This window comes from Carettochelys insculpta, chromosome 3 (assembly GCF_033958435.1).
Source record: "Carettochelys insculpta isolate YL-2023 chromosome 3, ASM3395843v1, whole genome shotgun sequence".
NCBI classification, from domain to species: Eukaryota; Metazoa; Chordata; order Testudines; family Carettochelyidae; genus Carettochelys; species Carettochelys insculpta.
The window spans coordinates 133,417,622-133,439,013 of record NC_134139.1 but is presented as its reverse complement, the minus strand read 5'-3'; the positions used below and the strand labels follow the sequence as shown (position 1 = coordinate 133,439,013).

At 39.9% G+C, this 21,392-nt stretch overlaps 1 protein-coding gene across 5 annotated transcripts in view; it reads right to left on the bottom strand.

The window, feature by feature from the left end:
* Window positions 1-6,564: 6,564 nt before the first annotated feature.
* Window positions 6,565-21,392, bottom strand: part of PNISR (PNN interacting serine and arginine rich protein) — a 33,958-nt gene continuing 19,130 nt past the window's right edge. For 2 of the 5 annotated variants that reach the window (XM_074990840.1, XM_074990841.1), the window contains exons 5-12: window positions 18,266-18,452; window positions 17,879-18,066; window positions 16,285-16,419; window positions 15,213-15,312; window positions 14,463-14,516; window positions 12,903-13,073; window positions 10,359-11,466; window positions 6,565-10,123 (exon numbers count right to left, since the gene is read on the bottom strand). In XM_074990840.1, coding sequence (XP_074846941.1) covers window positions 10,093-10,123; window positions 10,359-11,466; window positions 12,903-13,073; window positions 14,463-14,516; window positions 15,213-15,312; window positions 16,285-16,419; window positions 17,879-18,066; window positions 18,266-18,452 — 1,974 coding nt within the window. In that variant the 3' untranslated portion in view covers window positions 6,565-10,092. The other 3 variants (XR_012645079.1, XM_074990842.1, XM_074990844.1) reach the window with 3 other exon arrangements.

Here is a 21,392-nt window from a genome sequence, read left to right as displayed (position 1 = left end):
CCCTGGCGGGACCCGCCCCCCGCCGCCGCACAGCACAGCGGCCGCGCAGTTCCGGAGTGAGCAGCGGCTCCCGGGAGCCGTGGGCTGCGCGGCAGGAGGCGCGGCGGACACAGCCCCCAGCCTGCCCCCGGATGCGACGGGGATCGCCGCGAGCATCGCGCGGGAAAGGGGAGCCGCAGCGGGGAGGGTCGCGCTTCTGCCGCCCCGACCTTATTTCGGGCCAGAGGGCGGAGGGTCCCTCCTTGACCTCGCTGTTACTTCGAGTCGTTGCTTGCCCTTGTAAGACTTACTTCAAGGGGCCACAGTCCTGTCCGGGTCTCCCCTTTCCTCCATCCTGCTCTCGGGGCGGCTCAACACAAGCTTGCAAGCAATTCATTTAAGCCCAGTTACACAGTAACGTAATTAAACCAGTGAAAACACTCGTGTAAACGCCTAGATGACTTTCAGCCTGCTTATATCACTGATACCTGTATATCGCGTGTCCTCTTTGGAGAGCAGGACCAATGCCTACCGTGGACCTGCTCAGAGCCATTGAACCAAACTGGAAACCCTCTCTGTGACAGAAACCGCTGCAAGCCAGAGAGTGCTGCAGCCCCTAGTGCCAGCAGCTGTGGCATTAACCTAACATCCCAAGTCAGAGATCTGCTCTCTAGGACTTTTTTGTGGCGCCCAAGGCTATAATTGCAAAGTTAAAAAAGCCCTCCTGATTATTTTTGATAAACAATGAATTTCTAAAAGCCCAATGTACAACTCATAGCTAAATAGCAAATGATATGTGATTTTGAAACACTAGTTAACTCACCCTTAATATGTGCAGTGCATTGTGGGATACGACACTTTCTGTGTTTTGATCATCTTGCTAATAAAGTCGATTCTGAAAAAGGAAAAGGATGCTTGTGGCATTCCCACTGTGAAGGGCAACACATTTTAAGAGAGAAAATTTAAATTAAATGTGAACTAAAACTGACATAATTAAATTGGGTTCAGGACTGAAAGTCAGGAAGATAGTGGTAAAAACACACATGTAAAGCGTGAGGAAATATGTAAAGTTTGAGACCGGCCTTCAGCAAACATATATCATGTTACAAATCATTGTAGGTGCCCAGTTTTTAAAGCCAGGGTTACAAAATATAGTTTGACATTAATTATTAAGGACGTCTCATTCACATGCATTACTGCTCTTGAATTATTGAGTTTCTTATGAAATGAGGAAAAAATGGCACTTTTTGCTATTTTGGTTGCTGACTCCTGTCCCTGATGAATCCAACTGCAGAAAGTACTGCAGGATCTCTGTGCCAGAAACTTCAGGAAAGGTCCTTGCTCAGTTTTCCTCTACAAAGAGTTTTGGTGTGAGCTCAGAATTCCACTTCTCAAATGTAGGCCACCTGATGTGGGCCTTTTTGCAGCCACAGCCTGTTTCCTTGGATGAGAAGCAAAGGCTGGAGCCTGGCCCCCCACCAGGTTGTCCCACCACCCAATTGCTGGAGGGGCATGCAGCCTGTGAGCTCTCTACCTTCCCAGAGGCAGTGAGGTTGATTGTCAGCCTTGGAGTGGCATACAGAGGGCTCTGGTGACAGGGGCATGGCAACAGACTCCAGCCCTAGGATCACTCATCCCCTCTCATCACCTCCTAGCCTTAACCTCCTGCAGCCCCAGAATTTATGCAAAGTGAGGCATTGGCCACCATTGCTGCCTCTCCCCTGGCTCACCAGACCTTCCCTATTGCTTATAACCCTCCCTGCCTTTTCCAGCCCTGGAGTTTCCACCACAGCAGCAAGCTTGGTCCCTAGTCACAGGGCTTCAGGATTAGCCCCTAGATCCCAGCTGTGTGGTGGCAAGTGGTAACCCCAAGCTCACCCCTCCACCCAATCACCCCTGCTCCTTGCTGTTACTCGACTCTCCCACCTCTCCCTTCCCTCTTTGACACTGCTGCCTTCCTATCCAGCTCCATCCAGGGCTTAATTTGTCCCAGGGCTAAGTAAGGCTACCATGAACAAAGACAGTTACCTGTTCTGTAACTGGTGTTCTTCAAGGTGTGTTGCTCATGTTCATTCCAAGTTGGGTGTGCACAGGCACACACCCAGTTGCCAGAAGCTTTTTGCTCCAGCCAGCAACCATAGGGTCAGTGCAGCACCCCCTGGAGTGGTGCCAATATGGTGAGCAATATATGCAACGACGAACCGACCCACCTCCCCCCACCCCCCCACTCAGTTCCTTCTTATTCCTACTCCGACAGTAGGGAAGGCATGAGGGTTTTGGAATGGACATGAGCAACACATCTCGAAGAACATCAGTTACAGAACAGGTAAGTGTCTTCTTCAGGTGACTGCTCGTGTCCATTCCAAGTTGGGTGAATACGAGCCAATGCCTAGGAGGTGGGACTGAAGCCCTGAACATTCTGCAGGACAGCCCTGCCTACCACAGCATCTTCTTCTGTGTAGTGCATCAAAGCATAGTGTGCTGTAAACGTATGAACTGAGGACCAGGTGGCAGCCCCACAGATGTCCTGGATAGGCACCTGCACCAAATGCACCACAGACAACACCTGTGCTCTTGTGGAATGTGCCCTAACTGGAGGGGGAGGAACCCCCACGAGCTTGTAACACTCCTTGATGTACTTCAGTATCCAGGAGGAAATCCACAGGGAGGAGACTGGAAGGCCCTTCATCCTATCAGCAACTGCCACAAAGAGTTGCTACATTCTCCTAAAAGGCCTAGTCCTATCCATATGGAAGGCCAGCACTCTTCTACCATCCAAGGTATGCAAACGTTGCTCCCTCGGGGAGGCATGGGGCTTTGGGTAAAATACTGGTAAGGAAATGTCTTGGTTAACATGAAACGCAGAGACCACCTTACGTAAAAACATGGGGTGAGGTTTCAGTCTAATCTTATCCTTTTGAAACACTCCCCCTGGAAGACCTCAGTGTACCCCCAAGGGTACATGTACCCCTGGTTGAGAAACACTGTCTTAGGCCACCAAAAATTTTCATAAGAACTCTTTGTTTAACCAGCTAGAGGTACCACTGACATTATATTTGCCACTCACCAGCTGTGGGAAAAATATAAAGAAGATCACTGATATCTGACATTCATAGACCTTACAAAAGCTTTTATTCCATCAACAGGGAAGTCCTGTGGAAAATGTTTCTGTAGTATGGATGCCCACGGACATTTGCTACCATTCTTCACCATGACATGCAAGATGAGATCCTTTGTAATGGATCTAATATGGCACCTATTAAGGTTAAGACAGGCATTAAGCAGGGCTATGTTATTACCCCCAATGCTCTTGTCCATCTCCATAGCTGTAATGCTTTATTCGATTACTGATAAGATATCAGCACCAGTTGCAGCTTATCTATTGAATGGATGATAAGCTGTTCAAGCAACACAGCTTCCTTTGTAGAACCAAAATGTCACGAGCCTTAATCTCTGAGCTTCAGGATGCTGACGACACTGCAGGGGCAATATATTTGAGATTCACTGCAAAATGCTCTTCTCCCAACCAGGTTCTAGCATTTCCCAAACTCAAGACCTGGGAAGGATAATCATGCATCTTAAAGTGCAGGGGAAGGGGTGAGAAGTAGTACTCACCAACTTCTTGAAGAGCTGTCAATGCACTTGTAGCATAGTGCCTGCAATCAATTGCTTCAGACTTTGTTATTAGTCTGCTTTAATAAAGATTGCTGCCTCCCTGTAGGTTGAGTCTATTGAAACCCCTACTTCTGTAGGGGTTTCTGAAACTCCTTTCACTATCCACCTACCCAACACAGGAGCTTCTCCATACTGCCTAGTCTGCCAGACTTCATTAGTTGTCTTGGCTCATGGGGGAGAGGATGTGGGTACCTGGGTTGGGGGAGCACCCACCTAGGCTCTGTGGGGAAGTGCAGATATTTGGGGGGGCTGCAATTAGGCTCTAGGGGAAAGGGAGTTTGGGGGTACTGACTGGGGACACCATGGCTGGGCTCAGGGTCGGGGTGGATTGGTGCAGAGAAATAACAACTGGGTTGTCATAAGTGTTTCTTTAAGTCTACTCCTGGGAGAAATGTTGTGTGAATGTTGTTACAGGCATACCTGCTGACAAACATTTTTAAAGAAAATAATTGAAACTGGTATGATTACATAGTGTGATTTTGACAAAATCTGCAGAATTTTTCAATAATGTGCACAGAATGCCCCTATGACTAATAACTGCTAAGGGGCCTCTGGTCACACAGAAGTTTGTCCTGGTGATAAAGACACATCTTTGGTACTTCTGTATTCCTAGAGTTAAACTCATAACGCTCAGCAGGACCAATAAGCTAGTAATCTGTAAGAATAAAGGGGTAAATCCTTTGACTAGGCCATGCATGTGAAGGATTCCAAGGCAGAGCAGTGAAGGAATCTCGGCTCAAAGATAGAAAGGAAGCAATTCATGCTGATCTACAAGGCTTCTCAGGACTCACAATTCTGAACCTTATGCTTGAAGAGAATTAAAATATTTGTGTATCACACTATCAATTAGCTTGAATAAATTGAGGAATAAGAAGGCAAAAAGATTTGGAAAGCAAGGGCTAGCCCTTCTTTTTCACAACAGCTCATTTAAGATGCATAGCCTATAACTACCCCATGAACATATTGGTACAGCCTTTATGAAATAAGGACCAGTGCTTATGTTGTCATTCTTTTTTAAATGTTTATTTGCTGCATTAAAATGTTTAATTACAAAAAGTACAACAGTGAAAATTTTCACTTGAGTAAGAGAAATATATACAGGTTGAACACTGAGAGCCAGAACTTGTAACTATAAACAAACTTTATGGGACCATGGAAAACTTAGCTACACCCATGATAAGTGGATATCCAGCTAACTAAAATCATGATAATGGATGTTGCAGGATGTGTGCCAAATTAGAGTGGTTCAACCTGTATAGGATGGTCTTTCCACTTCTGTATGCTAGAGTTTTAAATACGACACAGCTAGTAAATGGCAGCCTTGATCAAAAAAGTCTACTGTAGGTTACAATATACACTCATCCCTTGCTATACGAACATAACTAATTCCCAACTTTCTGCTTGTAGGCAAAAACTCGTAAGAGGGACACTAAATTCCCATTAAAATACATGTAAAAGCCTCTGATTCATTCCAACTGCTCATAACTCAGTGGAGTGGCAGCATGTGGCACTGCTTTTGAAAGGTAAGTGAACTTTGGGCTTGGGGGCTGGGGAGAGTTAAAGGCTGGGGGCAATTTTGGGGCCATGAGCAGGAGGGAAGGTTAAAACCTAGTGGCAGGTTGGGTCCACGGGGCAGGCGTGGGGGTTAAGGCTGTGGTGGGTTGGGTCCATGGGGAGGAGGGTTAAGGCTGCTGCAGATTGGATCTGTGGCATGGGGGCTAAGGCCACGGCAAGTTAGGTCTGTGAGGCCAGGGGGGTTCCAGGCTGCAACGGGTTGGGGCTGTGGGGCAGGCATCAGGGTTCAGGCTGCAGCAGGTTGGGTCTGCGGGACCACTGGGGGGGGTGTCAAGCTGTGGTGGATTGGATGTGCAGGGCCAGCGGGGTTTCAGGCTGCGGTGGGTTGGGTCTGCAGGGTGTTCAGGCAGTGGCAGGTTGATGTGCAGGGCCAGTGGGGGTTTAGGGTACTGTGGGTTGGGTCTGCGGGGCCAACAGGGTTTCAGGCTGCAGCGGGTTGAATTTAGCGGGAAGGGATCACTTTTGTCTAGTGATCAAAGGTAGGTCTGTGGGTCCCTTGTTTTAGTGAGTGCTCATAAGTAAAGTACTCCTGAATGAGGGATGAGTGTAGTATAATTCCTGACAACAGGAAGATACTAAGCCATAGATCAGAAAGCACCATACATATATACCTGTAACATTAGTAATGTGCTGTGTTTGAGTATACCTGACTGATTCATCCATCCACATCCAGTTTGAGTTTTCAGACTACAGTTTGGGTCCCAACTGTTCCCCACTCTTCTTTGGAAATTCACAGACTGTGTGTGCTGTTGTACTTATATTTCACACTTACGTGGCCTGGGCTGTTACTATAGCATTCAGGCCTACCTATTTGCATGAGATAGAATTTGGGTTTTGTTTGCCCATTTATGACATTCTCACTAAGGTATGAATAAGGACACAGTGGGTACGTCTACACTTGCATTCCACTTTCAAAAGATGTATGCAAATAAGGTGAACTGAAAATGCAAATGAGGTATAAATCTGCATAAATGGCACCTCATTTGCATACTCTAATTTTAAAAGATCTTCTTTCAAAAGAAAGCCAGTGTAGATGCTGCTCTTAAGAAAGTAAACCCATCTTTGAAAGAATCCTCCTTCCTAAAGGGAAGATTATTATTTACTTCTTAACACTTAACTGGTTTATACATTTGCACTCGGATGACTTCAGTGCTATTACCTGAAAGATTATTGTTTTCTTCTTAACGAAGATGGGTTTACTTGGAAGGATTCTTTCGAAGATGGGTTTACTTTTGAAAGAGCAGCGTATACACTGGCTTTCTTCTTTCGAAAGATCTTTTGAAATTGGAATATGCACGAGACACAAAATACACAAATTTACACCTCATTTGCATCTTCTATTTACCTCATTTGCACGACTCTTTTGAAAGAGGAATGCAAGTCTAGACGCACCCAGAGGCCGTGTCTACACTAGCCCAAAACTTTGAAATGGCCACGCTGCTGTTAGGAATAAGGGGATTTTGAAGTTTGCAGGGTCCTTTCAAAAAGGAGCCCTGTCTGGATGAGCCGCGTGGCAGCGAGCTGTGTCAATTTCGAAGTGAATATGTATTTCAGCGCTTCACAAGTAAACTTCATCATGGCATTTCGAAGTTTCGGGCTAGAGTAGACATAGCCAGAGTGTTGGATTGGCCCACAATGAGATAGGGTTTTATAGCACAATCAGAAAAGATAAGGATAAGTGCTAGGTGTTGCTAACTTGGGTGAGAGTCTAATGTATGACAACCTTGATTCCTTTTTCAACACAAGATCAAGCAAGCAGTCAAAAGGGGTAAGGCAATAAGGAACACTAAACAGGCCAAAGAAAAGGTGACCCTTGCCAAAATCCCTCCCATGGTATACAAAAAGAGGTGGCACCAAAGCCCTCAGCCTCACAGGTCTCCAAAATGGAATATGACCAGAAATTAAAAGGATGGGTGCTGGAGCATGCACTACAGGTCTAACTGAGCTGGTTAAGGAAGAGGTGGGGTGTGAGGAAGACATGCTATGGGATATGCTTGCTTGATTTACCTCAACAAGCATCTCATTGCCCACACTTCAGACTCTGGTCTTCTGGTGTTTGAAAGAGAGGGTGAAGGGGAAGTCCCAGGAGGGAGAATACTATTTTATTTCTCATTAGTAGATAAGATCCCCCAGCCTTTGTCTGTGAACTTGTTTTTGAAGAAGCGTCGTAATATTTCCTCAGTACACTTAAAAAAGGTGTTTTCTTCTCCCAATGCACAAATCTTTTAAAAATTATTTTAATCTGTGTCTGTTTAGAAAAGGTAGAATTACTTTTACGCGTCTAAGTGAACAGAACAATATTCAAATTTAGAGTTCTCTATTTATACAATCCTTCCATTATATACGTACACACACAGTTGTTTAAGATCACATCTCCTAAATGTATGAAATTATACCTGACATTCTTAGTTACCCTTTCCATTCAAAAATAAGAGAACTCTATCTTATCACATATTAAGTTTAATGTATGTGAATGTCAATATAACAAAATTAATGTCAATGTACTGCTAGTAACAGGTGTTATGTATATGCTATTTAGCAAGACCGATGGAATTGTTAAATACAACAGTATGTTGTCTTTATTTGCATAATCACTACCAGTATCAGTGCAGCTGTGTCAAATAATATAAATTTCCATCATTCTATGATGTGACAGAATTCCAGTTTTTGGTAGAGTACACAAACCTGTCGTGTTTTCTTAAACTGAATAGATAATATATGATCTGGACTGAAATGCAGTGCATCATGGAAGTCTTTTTCCTCGGTAGTGTATCAAACTTAATTGCAGTTGATTGAAAAGAATTCACACATTTACAAATGTCTAAACTGTCAAGCTAACCAACTCATAAAACGTTCACCTCTGAAGTAAGTCTGAGAGCACTATCCATTATTTTATATTCCAACCATTGTTAATAATGTATTACAAATTTTCTTTTTTGCTGACTAATGATTAGCCTATTCTATGTATAGAACTTAATTCTTTTATATCTGTTATTAATTCTAGTGGTTGTTGATTTATAAAACTGTTGTGACAAACATGCTTTTATTCACTGCTCATTAACTTAAAACGTATAGTTCTGTGGGGTATTTTTGTTTGTTTTTAACCTTTGTGGAAGTACAACAAGGCATTTATATTTGCCTTAATTTATAAATAAAACCTTTGCAAAGATCTGATGTAACTGAATCCTACTTTTAATTAAATGGATTACTTTTTTCAGGGAGACATGCTTTGCAAGTTTAGTTTGTAATTATTGTATTTTTTTTCCTTACAAGAAATAACTCTCAGTTTTTACTTATGACATTTTTGAAAATTTCAGATTCACAAGTATCCCACCACAACTTGGAGGGACAGCCTTTTCCAAAAATCAAGGGGTGGGGAACCTATGGCCCGTGGGCCAGATCTGGCCCATGAGGCATGGGTCTCACCCCCTCCCACATACACAGCAGTGCAAGCCAATTATAGCGCACCAGGCTACACAGAGGGCACCATGGCTGGATCACCAGCTGCCCCCTGTGAGGGAGTGCGGTGGAGGAAGCCCTGAGCCCCACGGGCCCAATCAAAGCAAGCCACAAGCTGCACATAACCTGTAGTCTCTGCCTGGCAGAGGGAGAAAGCAGCTCCAAATACTGCAGGGAAGCATTCTCTGCAGACACCACCCTCCCATTCCCTTGCCATTGGCTGACAATCATGGCCAATGGAAGCAGTGAGGAGCGGTGTTTGTAAGGAGATCTTTCCTGCAGTGCGCAGAACCACATAAAGACACCTCCACCCCTGCCCCTCTCAGTAGCTGTGCCAGGTAAGCAATCCCCATCCTCTTTTAAATGAAGGAAGTAAAGACATAGTCTTCTTTCACTAAAGACTACTATAGTGCTAAAAACCAAGAAATAGGTTGTGATCCAACCTAACATTAACTGAAGTAGTTATAACTCTCATACTTCCAAAACATGGCCATTTTTAATGGTTACTACAGAACTGGTATGTGTTCATGTGCAAACTACAGTTTTATCTAGTCTTTCAGTTTTCCAGTGCATGATGTATGTTTTCAGTAAAATATCCTTATTCAGAAATTCAGTCTTGCTCTTGCGAAAAACCTAATTGTCTAGAACATGCTTTTAAACACAAAATAGAAATTACTGATTGATAATATAGTTCCAAAGCTGAACATTTCATGGCACACGTGATCAGTTACTTGCACATATACCTACTGGGGCTTGGCTGCACTTAGCATATCTCAGAGGACAGAGTGATCCATCTTTTACACAAACAGCATGTTACTTGATAGTCCAAGACAGAAGCATAAAATGTTAGACATTTTTATCTAAAGAATAAAAACTAGAAGTGTATTCCTTTTATTCCCCCAGCCAACTGACTGATCCCAATAAATCCATGGGCAATCCCCTACCCTCCCTCCAAAAAAACAAAACTTACATATTTCAACAAATGATAGTGATTAATTTTTTTCCAGAGTACTTTTAAAATTTGTTATACAAAAACCAGCTGCCTTTTTTAAAAAGAGATTTTCTATATTATAACACATAAAATTAAGGTGCAAGAATTTTAAACAAAAATTAACTAAAGACCTTTATTGACATCACAGTACATTCAATAGTAATTTTAAGAACATACAGCTGAAAGAGAATGGCATGTTTTATAGTCTTATTAAGCACTACTATTTTTGAAAAAAATGCAATACAAAGAAATCCTATTTTAACTCAGCAGCATTTGGAAAAAAATACACCTATTTACAGTTTAAAAAAGGAATCTGGTTTCACCTACACAGCCACAATGTGCCTCTATAATGAGACAAGCCCTTAAAACTCATGGAATTTTTTAATGTCATATCACTGGTGCCACACTGTTCCTCAGTGTTTACGACGAGGAGGGGTGGTTGACCTGAAAAATAAAGGGAAAGCAGAAAAAGTTAATGGGGCAAAGACACTCCCCCCCAAACCACACATAATTTAGGCTTAATAATTAGTAATTTTAAGAGACTTTCCAAAATTATTTTTGCCCCAGACAATTACAATACCAAATTTTATTTAAAGTATACTTTATATGTTGTACACAAGAAGACAAACAGTAAAACAAAAAAATAATAATCAGACAAAATACTTAAAAAGTATACTACCTTGATCGTGACTTAGACTTGTGTTTGCGGCTTGCCTTCTTACCAGACCTGTGAGATTTCTCCATGGACTGTGACCGACTATGCTTTGATTTCTTAGCCTTCTTTTCTTTGCTGCTTCCTGGCGATTCAGAACTGCTCCTTACACTAGATTCAGAGCCTGAATGTTTTTTACTATCTTTGGTAAAACTTTTCTTGCTTTCCTGTCTAGAATCCTGTCTTAAAATTTTAGCAGACATTGAATTGCTGCGAGACAGAGTTCTTTCACTATCTCTTTTTCTCTTTAACCTACTGTCATCATGATTGCCAGACTTACTGTCTTTTTCTTCTTTTCTTTGCTTCTCTTTTCTTTTCTCCTGGTCTCTCTCCCGTTCTCTATTCTTCTTCCTATCTTTATCTATGCTCCTACTTCGTTCCTTTTTCCTCTCTGGATCTTTACCATCACCCTTGTGCTTGTGCCTATTTCCACTAACATTTCTATGCTGGTCATCACTTTTACGCCTATCTCGACTCCTGCTGCGACTAGCACGACTAGCTCTTCTGTCCCTTGAGTGACTACTGCTTCTACGCCTCTCCCAACTTCTTTCCTGGGAAGGACTACGATTTTTCCGCCTCTCCCCTCTTTCTATGCTCATATTTCTGCTAGATCTCCTCCTTTCCCTTATCTTTTCCCTACTTCTACTCCTCTCTCTCCTATTCCTATGAGAATAACTCCTACTTCTACTGCGTCTAATTTTATGTGATGGAGATCTACTGTGACTACGTCTCTTCTTCCTTTTAGGAGAGGAAGACTGTGAAGAACTGCGGCTACTACCTGAGCTTGTACTGTATGATGTACTGGACACACTACTGCTGCTACTACTGCTTCTACTATTGCTGCTAGTAGTACCACTACTAGTACTTCTTGACCTACTCCTTCCTGTTCTCTCTTTTTCTTTAACCTCTTTTTTGGGGTCCATATCTGGTGCAGTTTCACCTGGAGATCTCTTCTTTTCATTAAACACATCATCCTCTGTTTCCTTTGCTTCCTGTGGTGCCAAGTTGCTATTTTGCTCTCTGTTGATGAATTCATTCATCTCTTTAGCAATTCTTTCATTTTGTAGTTTTTCTTCTGGAAAAGCATATAAGAACCGCATAAGTAACGCCAAATAATGGGGTACAGATACATGAAAAGAAAGCAAACGTTTTGTCATTTTTGGCTAAGGAACAAGTTCCCAGACCATCCTAATTATTTTAACAAAACAATTCACTTGCCACTCCTGAATACACCATCACTTAAAAGTTCGCAAATGATTTTTAACCAAAAAAACAAAAAAAAAATCCCCCAACACCTCCTTCCAACCCTCTCATTTGACATACAGAATTTAGTTCAAAAGCCTGTACTGGCAGAAGGTGCACTGGATGACAATTTTTCCAGCTAATTTTACAACACTATAAATTTAGGAGTTACCAAAAAGGAGGTTTTAGAAATTTTTAAAAGGCAAAGGAGATATTTTGAACCTTTTCTGATTTTTTTTTAATACAACTCAAGCATGAATTTTGGCAAGGTATTAATACCTATTTTATGTTCATATTTTGACTGTATCTGAACTTGGTGCATATGAGTAAAAGAAACCACTGTTTTCAGAATGCCAAAATAATTTCAAACCAATATATACCGAAGGTGTGTTAACTTCTCAACCCTACAGATCACACTTCTAGAAAAGAACAGTGGAGATTCTATATCACTCATCATTCAATACTGGGCTCTTTGCTGAGACTCACTGGCAATGTTGTGGAGGGAGAGGAGATATGGTTCTCGACTTGAGAACACTTTGTGAGCATATACTTCTCCCAAAGTTCCTTGTGCAATACAATCCTTGTAAAATTCATTTCCATCTGCCCACCTTAAAGACACTGTAGAAAAGGCTACAGATGGATATGCTAAAAAAGGAATTAATTTTACTCTAAATCAGGACTGAAATATTAAAGGAATTTACTTTTGAAAACTCTTTGTAGAGCTCTTCACGTACACAAACCTTGTGTCCACAGCTGATCTGTGAAAATGGTCTGTGGACATCCACATGCATAAGTGGATAGCTCAGTGGTTTGAGCATTGTCCTGCTAAACCCCAGGTTGTGAGTTCAGTCCCTGAGGGGGCCATTTAGAGATCTGGGGCTGGTGACAAAGATGGTAATAGATCCTACTGTGAGGGTAGGGGACTAGACTCAATGACCTTAAAAGGTCCCTTCCTGTTCTGTAAGATAGATATAGCCATGTATACAAAATGGGTAGCCGTGGGTTTGCAGGGTTCTAGCTGTTGTAATTTGTTCTTTTAAAACTGAAAAATAAATGAAACGGAATATTTATCATGGATTTTACAAGCAGGAAAGATAAAAAAGGGAAACAGAACAAGTCTCTGCAAAGTATCTCAAACATTCTTGAGCAAAACTTTAGAGTTAAGTTTTACCCAGAAAATCTGTATCACCACCCCTCACATATTCCATTAAGATGTAAAAAGTAGGCACGTGCATGTTTTTACAGCAGAAACACATTTAAGTGACTTACCTTCTAACTGTTTTTCTAGTAATAGTTGCTGTTCTCTCTCTTTTCTCCAAAATGCTTCCTGTTTTTGCCTGATTCTGTGTCGCAATTCCTCATCATCAGTATCAGATGATTCAGAGCCTCTGTCACTCCTCTCATCTTCACTGTCTCCTGATCCATAACCACCCAGTCCACCTGCGTGCATAAAGCCCAGTCTATCACGAGGAAAGATTAAGCCTTGTTCTTAATATTTCTGTTTGGCAAAGAGGAGAGTACACTGCCCTTCTTTCACTTTCTCTTCTCTGAAGAAGTCATTTAGGATGAGGGAAGTGCCAAAGCTGGTTGACTGGAGAGTTCAAGGCCCCCATTTCTGCACTGATGCTTAATATCGTGTTTTACTCCTTGTGGACCAGTTTGTCTATTTCTCAGCAAGCAACCATTGTAAATCAGGGCACTTGTCTCATTGCACGGAAGGACTGAAAAAGCTCCATACAGAGCCAGTAACAATGCCTTCCTTCCCATGTATCAGCAAGCGCACAGAGCACCGAAAGAGCAATAAAATGCCTTGGACCCTGTCCCTGAAGACATCTCTGCAATGACTTCGGCAGCCTTCAGTTGTCCAGGGCTTAGAATGCCTGAATGTCAACTTTTCTACTGTGGTTTAGAAAATACTGTACTTCAGAATGTACAGAGATGACTAGAAATGGACTTCCCTCACCCACCAAAAGAAAAGATCTGAGTTTATTCTGGACTGATACAAAGTAAACTTAAACATCTGACAAAGAAGAATTTTACTTTCTTTCCATTTGAAGTTCTCTTAAATCTTTATTGCAATTAGTGTAAAACCATCTGAACAATTGGAAAAGAGAACATCTCACCTCATATAAAGGAATTCAAAGTTCACAGTATCATATAATCAGCATGTAATCACTGACATTTTATTTTAGCATTGCTACTGGACTATGGTAAGATGACAATTTTGGAAAAGAGCTTTTCCTACTACATCATCTAAGAATGCAATTCTACCTTTCGCATCTTGTACATTTTCAAAATGATCACAGATTTGGGCGTTCTTCATATAATGAAAGTACAAATCTATTCTAAATATTTTAATAGGTTTATTTTGCAAACCAGAGCTTTATATTTGATCAACTATGTTGTCATCTGTTATCCACAGTAACAAAGGCTGGATCAAAATGGGAGCAATGCATAAAAATAATCATCTTCCTTCAGAAAGACTGTAGTTTGCTTCTGGAACAATTCACAACCTGTCCTACTAAGATCAGCTATCAAGTAAACTATCCAGCCAAAAAGTACATGCGACTTCTTATGCCTTTACCTAGTTTAGAAACTTAGGCAAGATTCTGATACTCTACTCCTATGATTAGTTTTTTATCTCACAAATTATCTCACTGAAATGTGGGATGATTTGTAGCATAACATCCTATTTCATCTGAGTAAAGGTAGCAGAATGACCCATAATAATTATGGTAATTACATTCTAGTTTCAAAACAATCTCTGGAAATACAAGAAAAGAGTGATCTCCCCAGTAAGCCCCTCTCAAAAATAAGGAAAATACTTACCGAGTCCAGTGAGGGAAGCCAGTGCACTGGACTGTGCCAGCTGTTTTGCAGGAGCTTTGTATCACATCAACAACAGGAACAACATGTTAACACAAATAGCCACGATTTCATAGTCATGAGATTCTATGGTATTGTTAAATCTACTACTATTGCTGTTTTTTGGAGGGAGAGAAGAAACATTAAAAACGTATCATCCATTTACAACCAGCCCTAGATTTTCTCACCGAGTAAAGTTTCACATTATAAATGTGAGTTAATAGTCACTTGCAGATCACAAATCTGTGTCATAGATCCATTTCCAAGTTACAGCATCTGCATATATATTTCAAATACCTTTATTTACATATTTAATTCTACTCAATTATATAAAAACATCACCTGCAATGGTATATAGAGTAGCTTGTTAACAGTGAAAGAAAATGGGCTACGTGAGGATTCAGATTTGTCTCAATATCTAACCAACTACAAGTCTGAGGTAAAAGGACAGCAGTAACAAATAGATATCTACTCTGCAAAAGGCATTAACAAAGAGATACCATTCTAACTAAAGAAATGACTTATATGAAATAAATGGAATAACTGAAACAATTCACAATACACTGCACAGGACAACAGTATATGATTATTGGATTTGAGCTCTAGCAAGTCAGATGCATTATATTTTGATTGCTCTTGGGAACAGTTGCTATGGAATAAAATATTCTAAAATCATGCAAATACAGAATATTCATTGCACTAAAAAAAACATACCTTTAGTTGCTTTACGATGTACATCTTTGGCTACATAATAAATTTCTTCATTTGTAACATCTAAAAGAATCTCTGTCAGCAGCAGCTTGGTCAACAACATCTGAAGAGAGTAATTTTAAGCAAAGGAGGAAAAGTATTGGAACCAAATTCTATATTGTTACACACACCTAGGCCCACTGTTTTGCATGGGTGTAACAACATAATTTAGCTCCTGTCATTTTTTCTACACGAGATCAATTAAAATTAGGATTCTTACATTGTTTTGAAATCAAGTCCAACTGAACAAAAATCTGAACAGTTTGTTCTCTCACAGTGCATTTCAAATAGAGAAGCAGGGCATGAAATCCCACAGATTGCATGATTACTTAATTAAAATAACGTGCATGCATAAGACTTCACAGACTTAGGACATTAAACAACAAGATTTCAGTTTTACAGCGTTCAGAGAGAGACAGAAAAAACAAGTTACCTGCAATTTTTTTTTTAAATATGCAGGAGACAGACTCTCCAATGGGCATATTTCTGGATAAATTCATAATTAAACCTGGGCATACTGGGAACCAGGCCCACCCTCTCTCACTGTGCAAGGCCACAAGATATTGCACTTCAAATATTAACAATTTTTGATAGGAAAGTTGATGCTGGCCCAAGACATTATCTTGCCACTCTTGGACTTCAAGAAGCTGTATTTTAGCAAAATGTTGATTTTCAGGGGGTTGGAATATTAGAATTATTCGTGGAGGAAGATCAGTGAGTTGGACAAAAATGCATGATAAATAAGTGTACTGTGTTGCTCTACTATTTATCATATAGCTACTAACTTCACATATTGGGTTAGTGTATAATGTTACACTTATACATATACAAGTATATACAAGTATATTCTCCCCTACGTGGAAATGCTATGCAAAGAGACACATGATTCCATATATAATCCTGTTCAATGTATAAAACAGATTGCAAAATGTACTTAACATATTAGGTACAGAAAAGCACAAAGGCTCCTCTATGCCAAAAAGCAGAACCATATGTATAGATGAACACATTTTTGAGAGAACTATGTTATTTATACCATTTGATACTCCTTTTCTTCTTCTGTCATTTCTGGTTCACTTTGCTCCTCTTGAGGAGCAGGAGAGGGACTCCTACTGACTTTTCCAACACTTGTAGCTTCTGTGTTTTCAATGTCTTCTTCCTCATCACTGTCCTGTAAGAAGAAAAATGAATATTTCAAGAAAAATTCATAATGAAAGTACAGCAGTTTCTATTTATGGTAATCAACAGATATTGATATAGAACATTTCAGAGTGAAGCAAAACAGCTCTCCCCTTCCCACCATACAAGCCCTTGGAACCTACAGTCCAACCACGAATTACCCATTGATCCTCAGATGGACCATCAAACCAGTATCTGCAGAGGACAGAGGAAAAAATCAAATATTCAGCATAAGGGACAGTTCAAATAGGAGAGGCAGACCCCACAGAGAACGGGTAGATGATACAATAGATTGGTGTGGAGCTAGTCTACAGAAATTAAACCACTCCACAGTGGACATGGAAAGATGGAAGGAAATGGTGAGAGAGAGATCCGACACTGATGGGCACTGAGTCCATGGTTGCTGGTCACGATGATGAATGGAGACACTTGGTCCTAAGGAATAGGATTTATGCAGATTGCATGGATTGGAGGAATATGACTGCATGAACTGGAAAGAGGCTCTTTAGCCAACAACCCTCGGGCTACATCTACACAACAGCCCTACTCTGAAATAAGCTGTTCTGGAATAGCTATTCCAAAACAGGCAATTTGAAATAGGGCTGCTACACACAGAGACTACATCAACATTAGTGTTTTTTTCAAAAAAGCTGAGGTTCTTTTGAAAAATCCAATAGAGTGTCTACACACAAGATGTGTTCTTTCAGTATTAAATTGAATGTGGCAATTTTTCTTGCATCCCTCCTCTGCTCCCAGGATGAGGAAGAGTGCCGTGTTCCGAAAGATTCTTCCAGGGAAAAAAATGTGCATGGATGCCCCAGGGGCCCTTTTTTCCCCGAAAGAGCAGTCCCCCATAGCACTGGATTTTTTGATTCATGGCATTTTGTGGCCTGTTCTTTCAAAAGAGTGACCAGGGTGTGGCCACTCTCTACAAAAAGAGTAGATTGATTTTTCGATCCGCTTTTTTGTGTGTGGTCCCAATCTTCTGAAAGAATTTTTTTCGGAAGAGATCTTCCAAAAGAACGTCTTTTGAAAGACCTCTATAGCATAGACACAGCCAAAATGTATTTCAAAACACCACTCAGCTATTTTGAAATACACAGTCTACACATATAGCACCTATTTTGAAATAGGTGCTGTTAAGACAGCGCATAACGCTTATTTTTAAGTAGGTGTTATTCCTCCTGCAATGAAGTTTACTGATTTTGAAATTTATTTTGAAATAGTGTATGCGTAGTGTAGACAACAGCAAGTTATTTCAAAATAACAGCTGTTATCTCGAAATAACTTGGCTGTGTGGCTGTAGCCGAGGATATCTGTCAGACACGGTAGCTGCCCAAGGAGCAAAATGTACAGCTCTCAACTGCTCGGTCTTTTCAGTTTACAAATGGAGAGAAATGTTTAGACTTTTTCAGAGAATATCCAAGTAAGAAGTGAATGCTTCTACTTACAAATTTACTTTTCTGAGGTAACCGTGGGCCATCTCCTTCTTCAGCTTCGTTTGCTTTCTTTTCCTTTTTAGACATCTGAGAACGTTGCTGTTCCATTCTCTCCTTCTCTAGCTTTTTCTGTTTTTCTCGCTCCATCTTCTCCAGACCCTCACGAATCCAGGCAGGAAGGGTTCTACGTTTCACAGCATCTGCATGCCAGAGATTTATAGTTTTATCAGAAGGAAACATGCATCATATTTATTCTTTTCTCACTCAATAATAATAATAGCAGCAATTTGTTTTCTAAAGCAATTACAGATTTAAAATTTTATGTTTCTTTTTACAGTGAAACCCATCTCTGAAATCACATTTTTGGGTTTCTCTCATTACAAGGTGTTTAACATGTACCAATCTGTGGAGGCTCCTGCTTCACAGGCATCGCGATGGGTGAACGCTGACGGTCTCTGAACGAGGGCCTTTCCCTTCGGTTCTGGGGAGGCGCTGAAGGTGCTGGAGGACCTGGTGGCCCTGGTGGTCCTGGCTGCCAATAAGGTGGATGAAATCCACCTTGAGGTGGACCAAAAGCAGCCCCATGCTGAAAGAGTAATGCAGTTCATTTTTCTTCACATTTAATACAATGACCTCTAAATTTACTCCTTGGGCTCCACATAGCATATGTGCACGCACGTGTGTTTCAGTGGAACAACAGAAATCCATGCAAATTGAAATCATGGCTTTCTACCCTACCTGTTTTCTAAGTCGTTTTCATTTAAAAAGTCACTATTATTTATTTAGAACTCTGGGTTTTGAAAACAGAGTTTAGAATGTATAACAATGATGAATCTGAATAGGCTGCAGACAATGCTTTCATAGCCTGTCAAAACTATAGTCTAATTCCCTACCAACTATCAACAGAATACTCAGTTAAAACTGGGGCCACAAAGTACACCCTGATAGCCAAAGTAGCCTGATGTGTGGACCTGTAATCATGCTTTCCCTCTTACTATAACTTGAGGACAAACGGTGAAAAAGCTGCAAATTTTTGTTGCTCATTGCTGGACTTCACATGCAAATTCCACTCATCCATCCATCAAGGATGTTACAAATAAAAAGATATATTAGGGCCAATCAAAATAATGCATACATTAATATGCATGTTTGATGTAGTGCTTACATTCCTATTAAGTTGCCATGTGATTCAGAGTTGCAGAGTTGTGGCACAGATGAGTAAATGTTATAGTTGGAGCCTAAGAAAAGCCATCATATCTATTTAAAAGGATTGTGTATAGGTATAAGTTGCAAGCATCAAATATTTTATGATGGGATTTATATAACTCAAAATTACTGAACCCGCCAATTTTCAGGATGATTAAACCTCGAAGCAGGAAACCAGGATTAAAACAGATTTTAATTGTGTTTTGCATGTGTACTTATTTTCTCTTAAAAAGGTTGATTTTCATTGGTTGGTAACAATTAAAACGTGTTGATTTGCAACTACATGTATTATCTACACTAAATCTGATACTCTTTGTTAACCAAAGGACATATTATCTCTATGTACATTTCTTTAAGCAATTATACAGCTTAACATATATTTGTTTACTTTTTCATTATGCTTGAAATTATGTTTATTACGTGGATGATGCATTTCCTACCTATTAGGTCCATTTTAGGTGTGAGTTGCATCAAGCTCTATTTGCATGTAAATCAGAATTCGATTAAGATGCACAAAACCCAGAATTTTTGTTTTTCATTAGTTAACTAAAACTTCCTTAAATGAGCTAGATACATAAAAAAAGTTTGCTAGAACACGTTCTGCATTTTAAACTGATTATTAAGAAAAGAAATATATTTGGCCATGGCAAATGCTAATAGGGAGTGCCACAGTAAATAAAAACAATAATTATCTGTATTAATAAATTGAACTGATCGTTGCTGAAAACAAAAAACCAGTTCTGTATCACTTTAAAGACTAACAAAGTAATTCATTAATTGATGAGCTTTTGTGGGACAGACCCTCTTCAGATCTAGAAGACTGTTACTGGTTATCATGGCCTTCAAGATTTTAGAACTTGCAGATTTCATTCTCTCACACACTTTGAATAAAACTAGTCCTTGATCTCTCTGAATAATCTGAAATAAAGAAAACATCTGCTTCTGATGTCAAAAGCTGACTGAACTTGAACAAACTCTGGTTCTGGGTGCTTAGTCAATGTCTTCCGTCAGCTCAGTAATGTGACTTCCGTTAAAACTTGGGGAGAAAACCTGTACTGATTAATATTTTAAATTCAATTTAAACGTTAATATTCATAAGATGTTTAGGACTTCACACAGATTGTCTTAATCTGAAATTTAATTTTTAAATAGGTTTATTTTAAAAGAGAAATATCTTTGTTTTGCTTTCCTTTTAAATCAAATTTTTAACCACTGGGGTTTTATGATATTTTTTGATTATCCAAATAACTGAGACATTTAGCACTTCCACTGTAATTTTAAAGATACTAGCATTTACTGCATCATCTGCTACAAACTGGACCTTCAGTGCCATTTTTAAAGGATTCTGAGAAATTTTCATTACAGCTCTTAGTAACAGCAAACAGAAGACTTTTACACCCTGAAGTATTTGAAAGTGGGTGGTTTGCCTCCTATATCTAACATTAGGGTTGCTAGTTTTGGTTGGATGTATTCCTGGTGGGTTCAATGCATGACACAATGATTGATCTTTAATTAAAGATTAATTCCTAGAGACTCCAGACTAATCATGCAGTGCTGGCAACCATAACAATGACGCCTGACGCTACAATTTAAAAGTAGAGAAATTAGGATAGAAAACAAAGAAATTCTTACACCTTTTGTCAGTCTTCCTCCTCACAGATTTCTATTGTCTGTAAATATGAGGTAGATGTTCCAAAAGGTAGTGTGTGTTTACAATTTCTTTTAATAGGTTTGAGCATATAACACCACTGACAATTGGGCAAAAAAACTAGAGTAAATTCTGTGGATATAGAGACTTGAACAATACCTCTCACTGTAATATTAATACTAAAAAAAGCCTATTATATAGATATACTCACTATACATAACTATTTGCAAGAGTAAAGAAAAAAATTGGATATGACTTCTTTTAAAATATAATTGTTTATTCATAGACTTAAAGAAGATAGAGATGGAAAAGATCAAGTGGATCATCCAGTCTATCTCGCTGCAAACGCAGGGCTTTTCCCTACAGTACATTTTCTAATATATTTAGATATATTATTTTCTGAACTTTATTTAATGCTCTCTTCCTTTACATAACTTTGTCATGTTAATTATATACTGGAAAACATGGAGTCATTTTAACCTTGCACATAACAACCATTTAACATTATTTATGCCGGAAAAAAAAACTTGTTTGGCCTCAGATCTGAAAATTCTAAAGTCTTCTTCTGTACGCATAACATATTTTGCATAGTGTTAAAATGTATCTTAGCTGCTAAGATTTAACAGCTAACAGACTTGTTGTTGTTCGCAGAACTGTAGAAAAAGAGTCGCC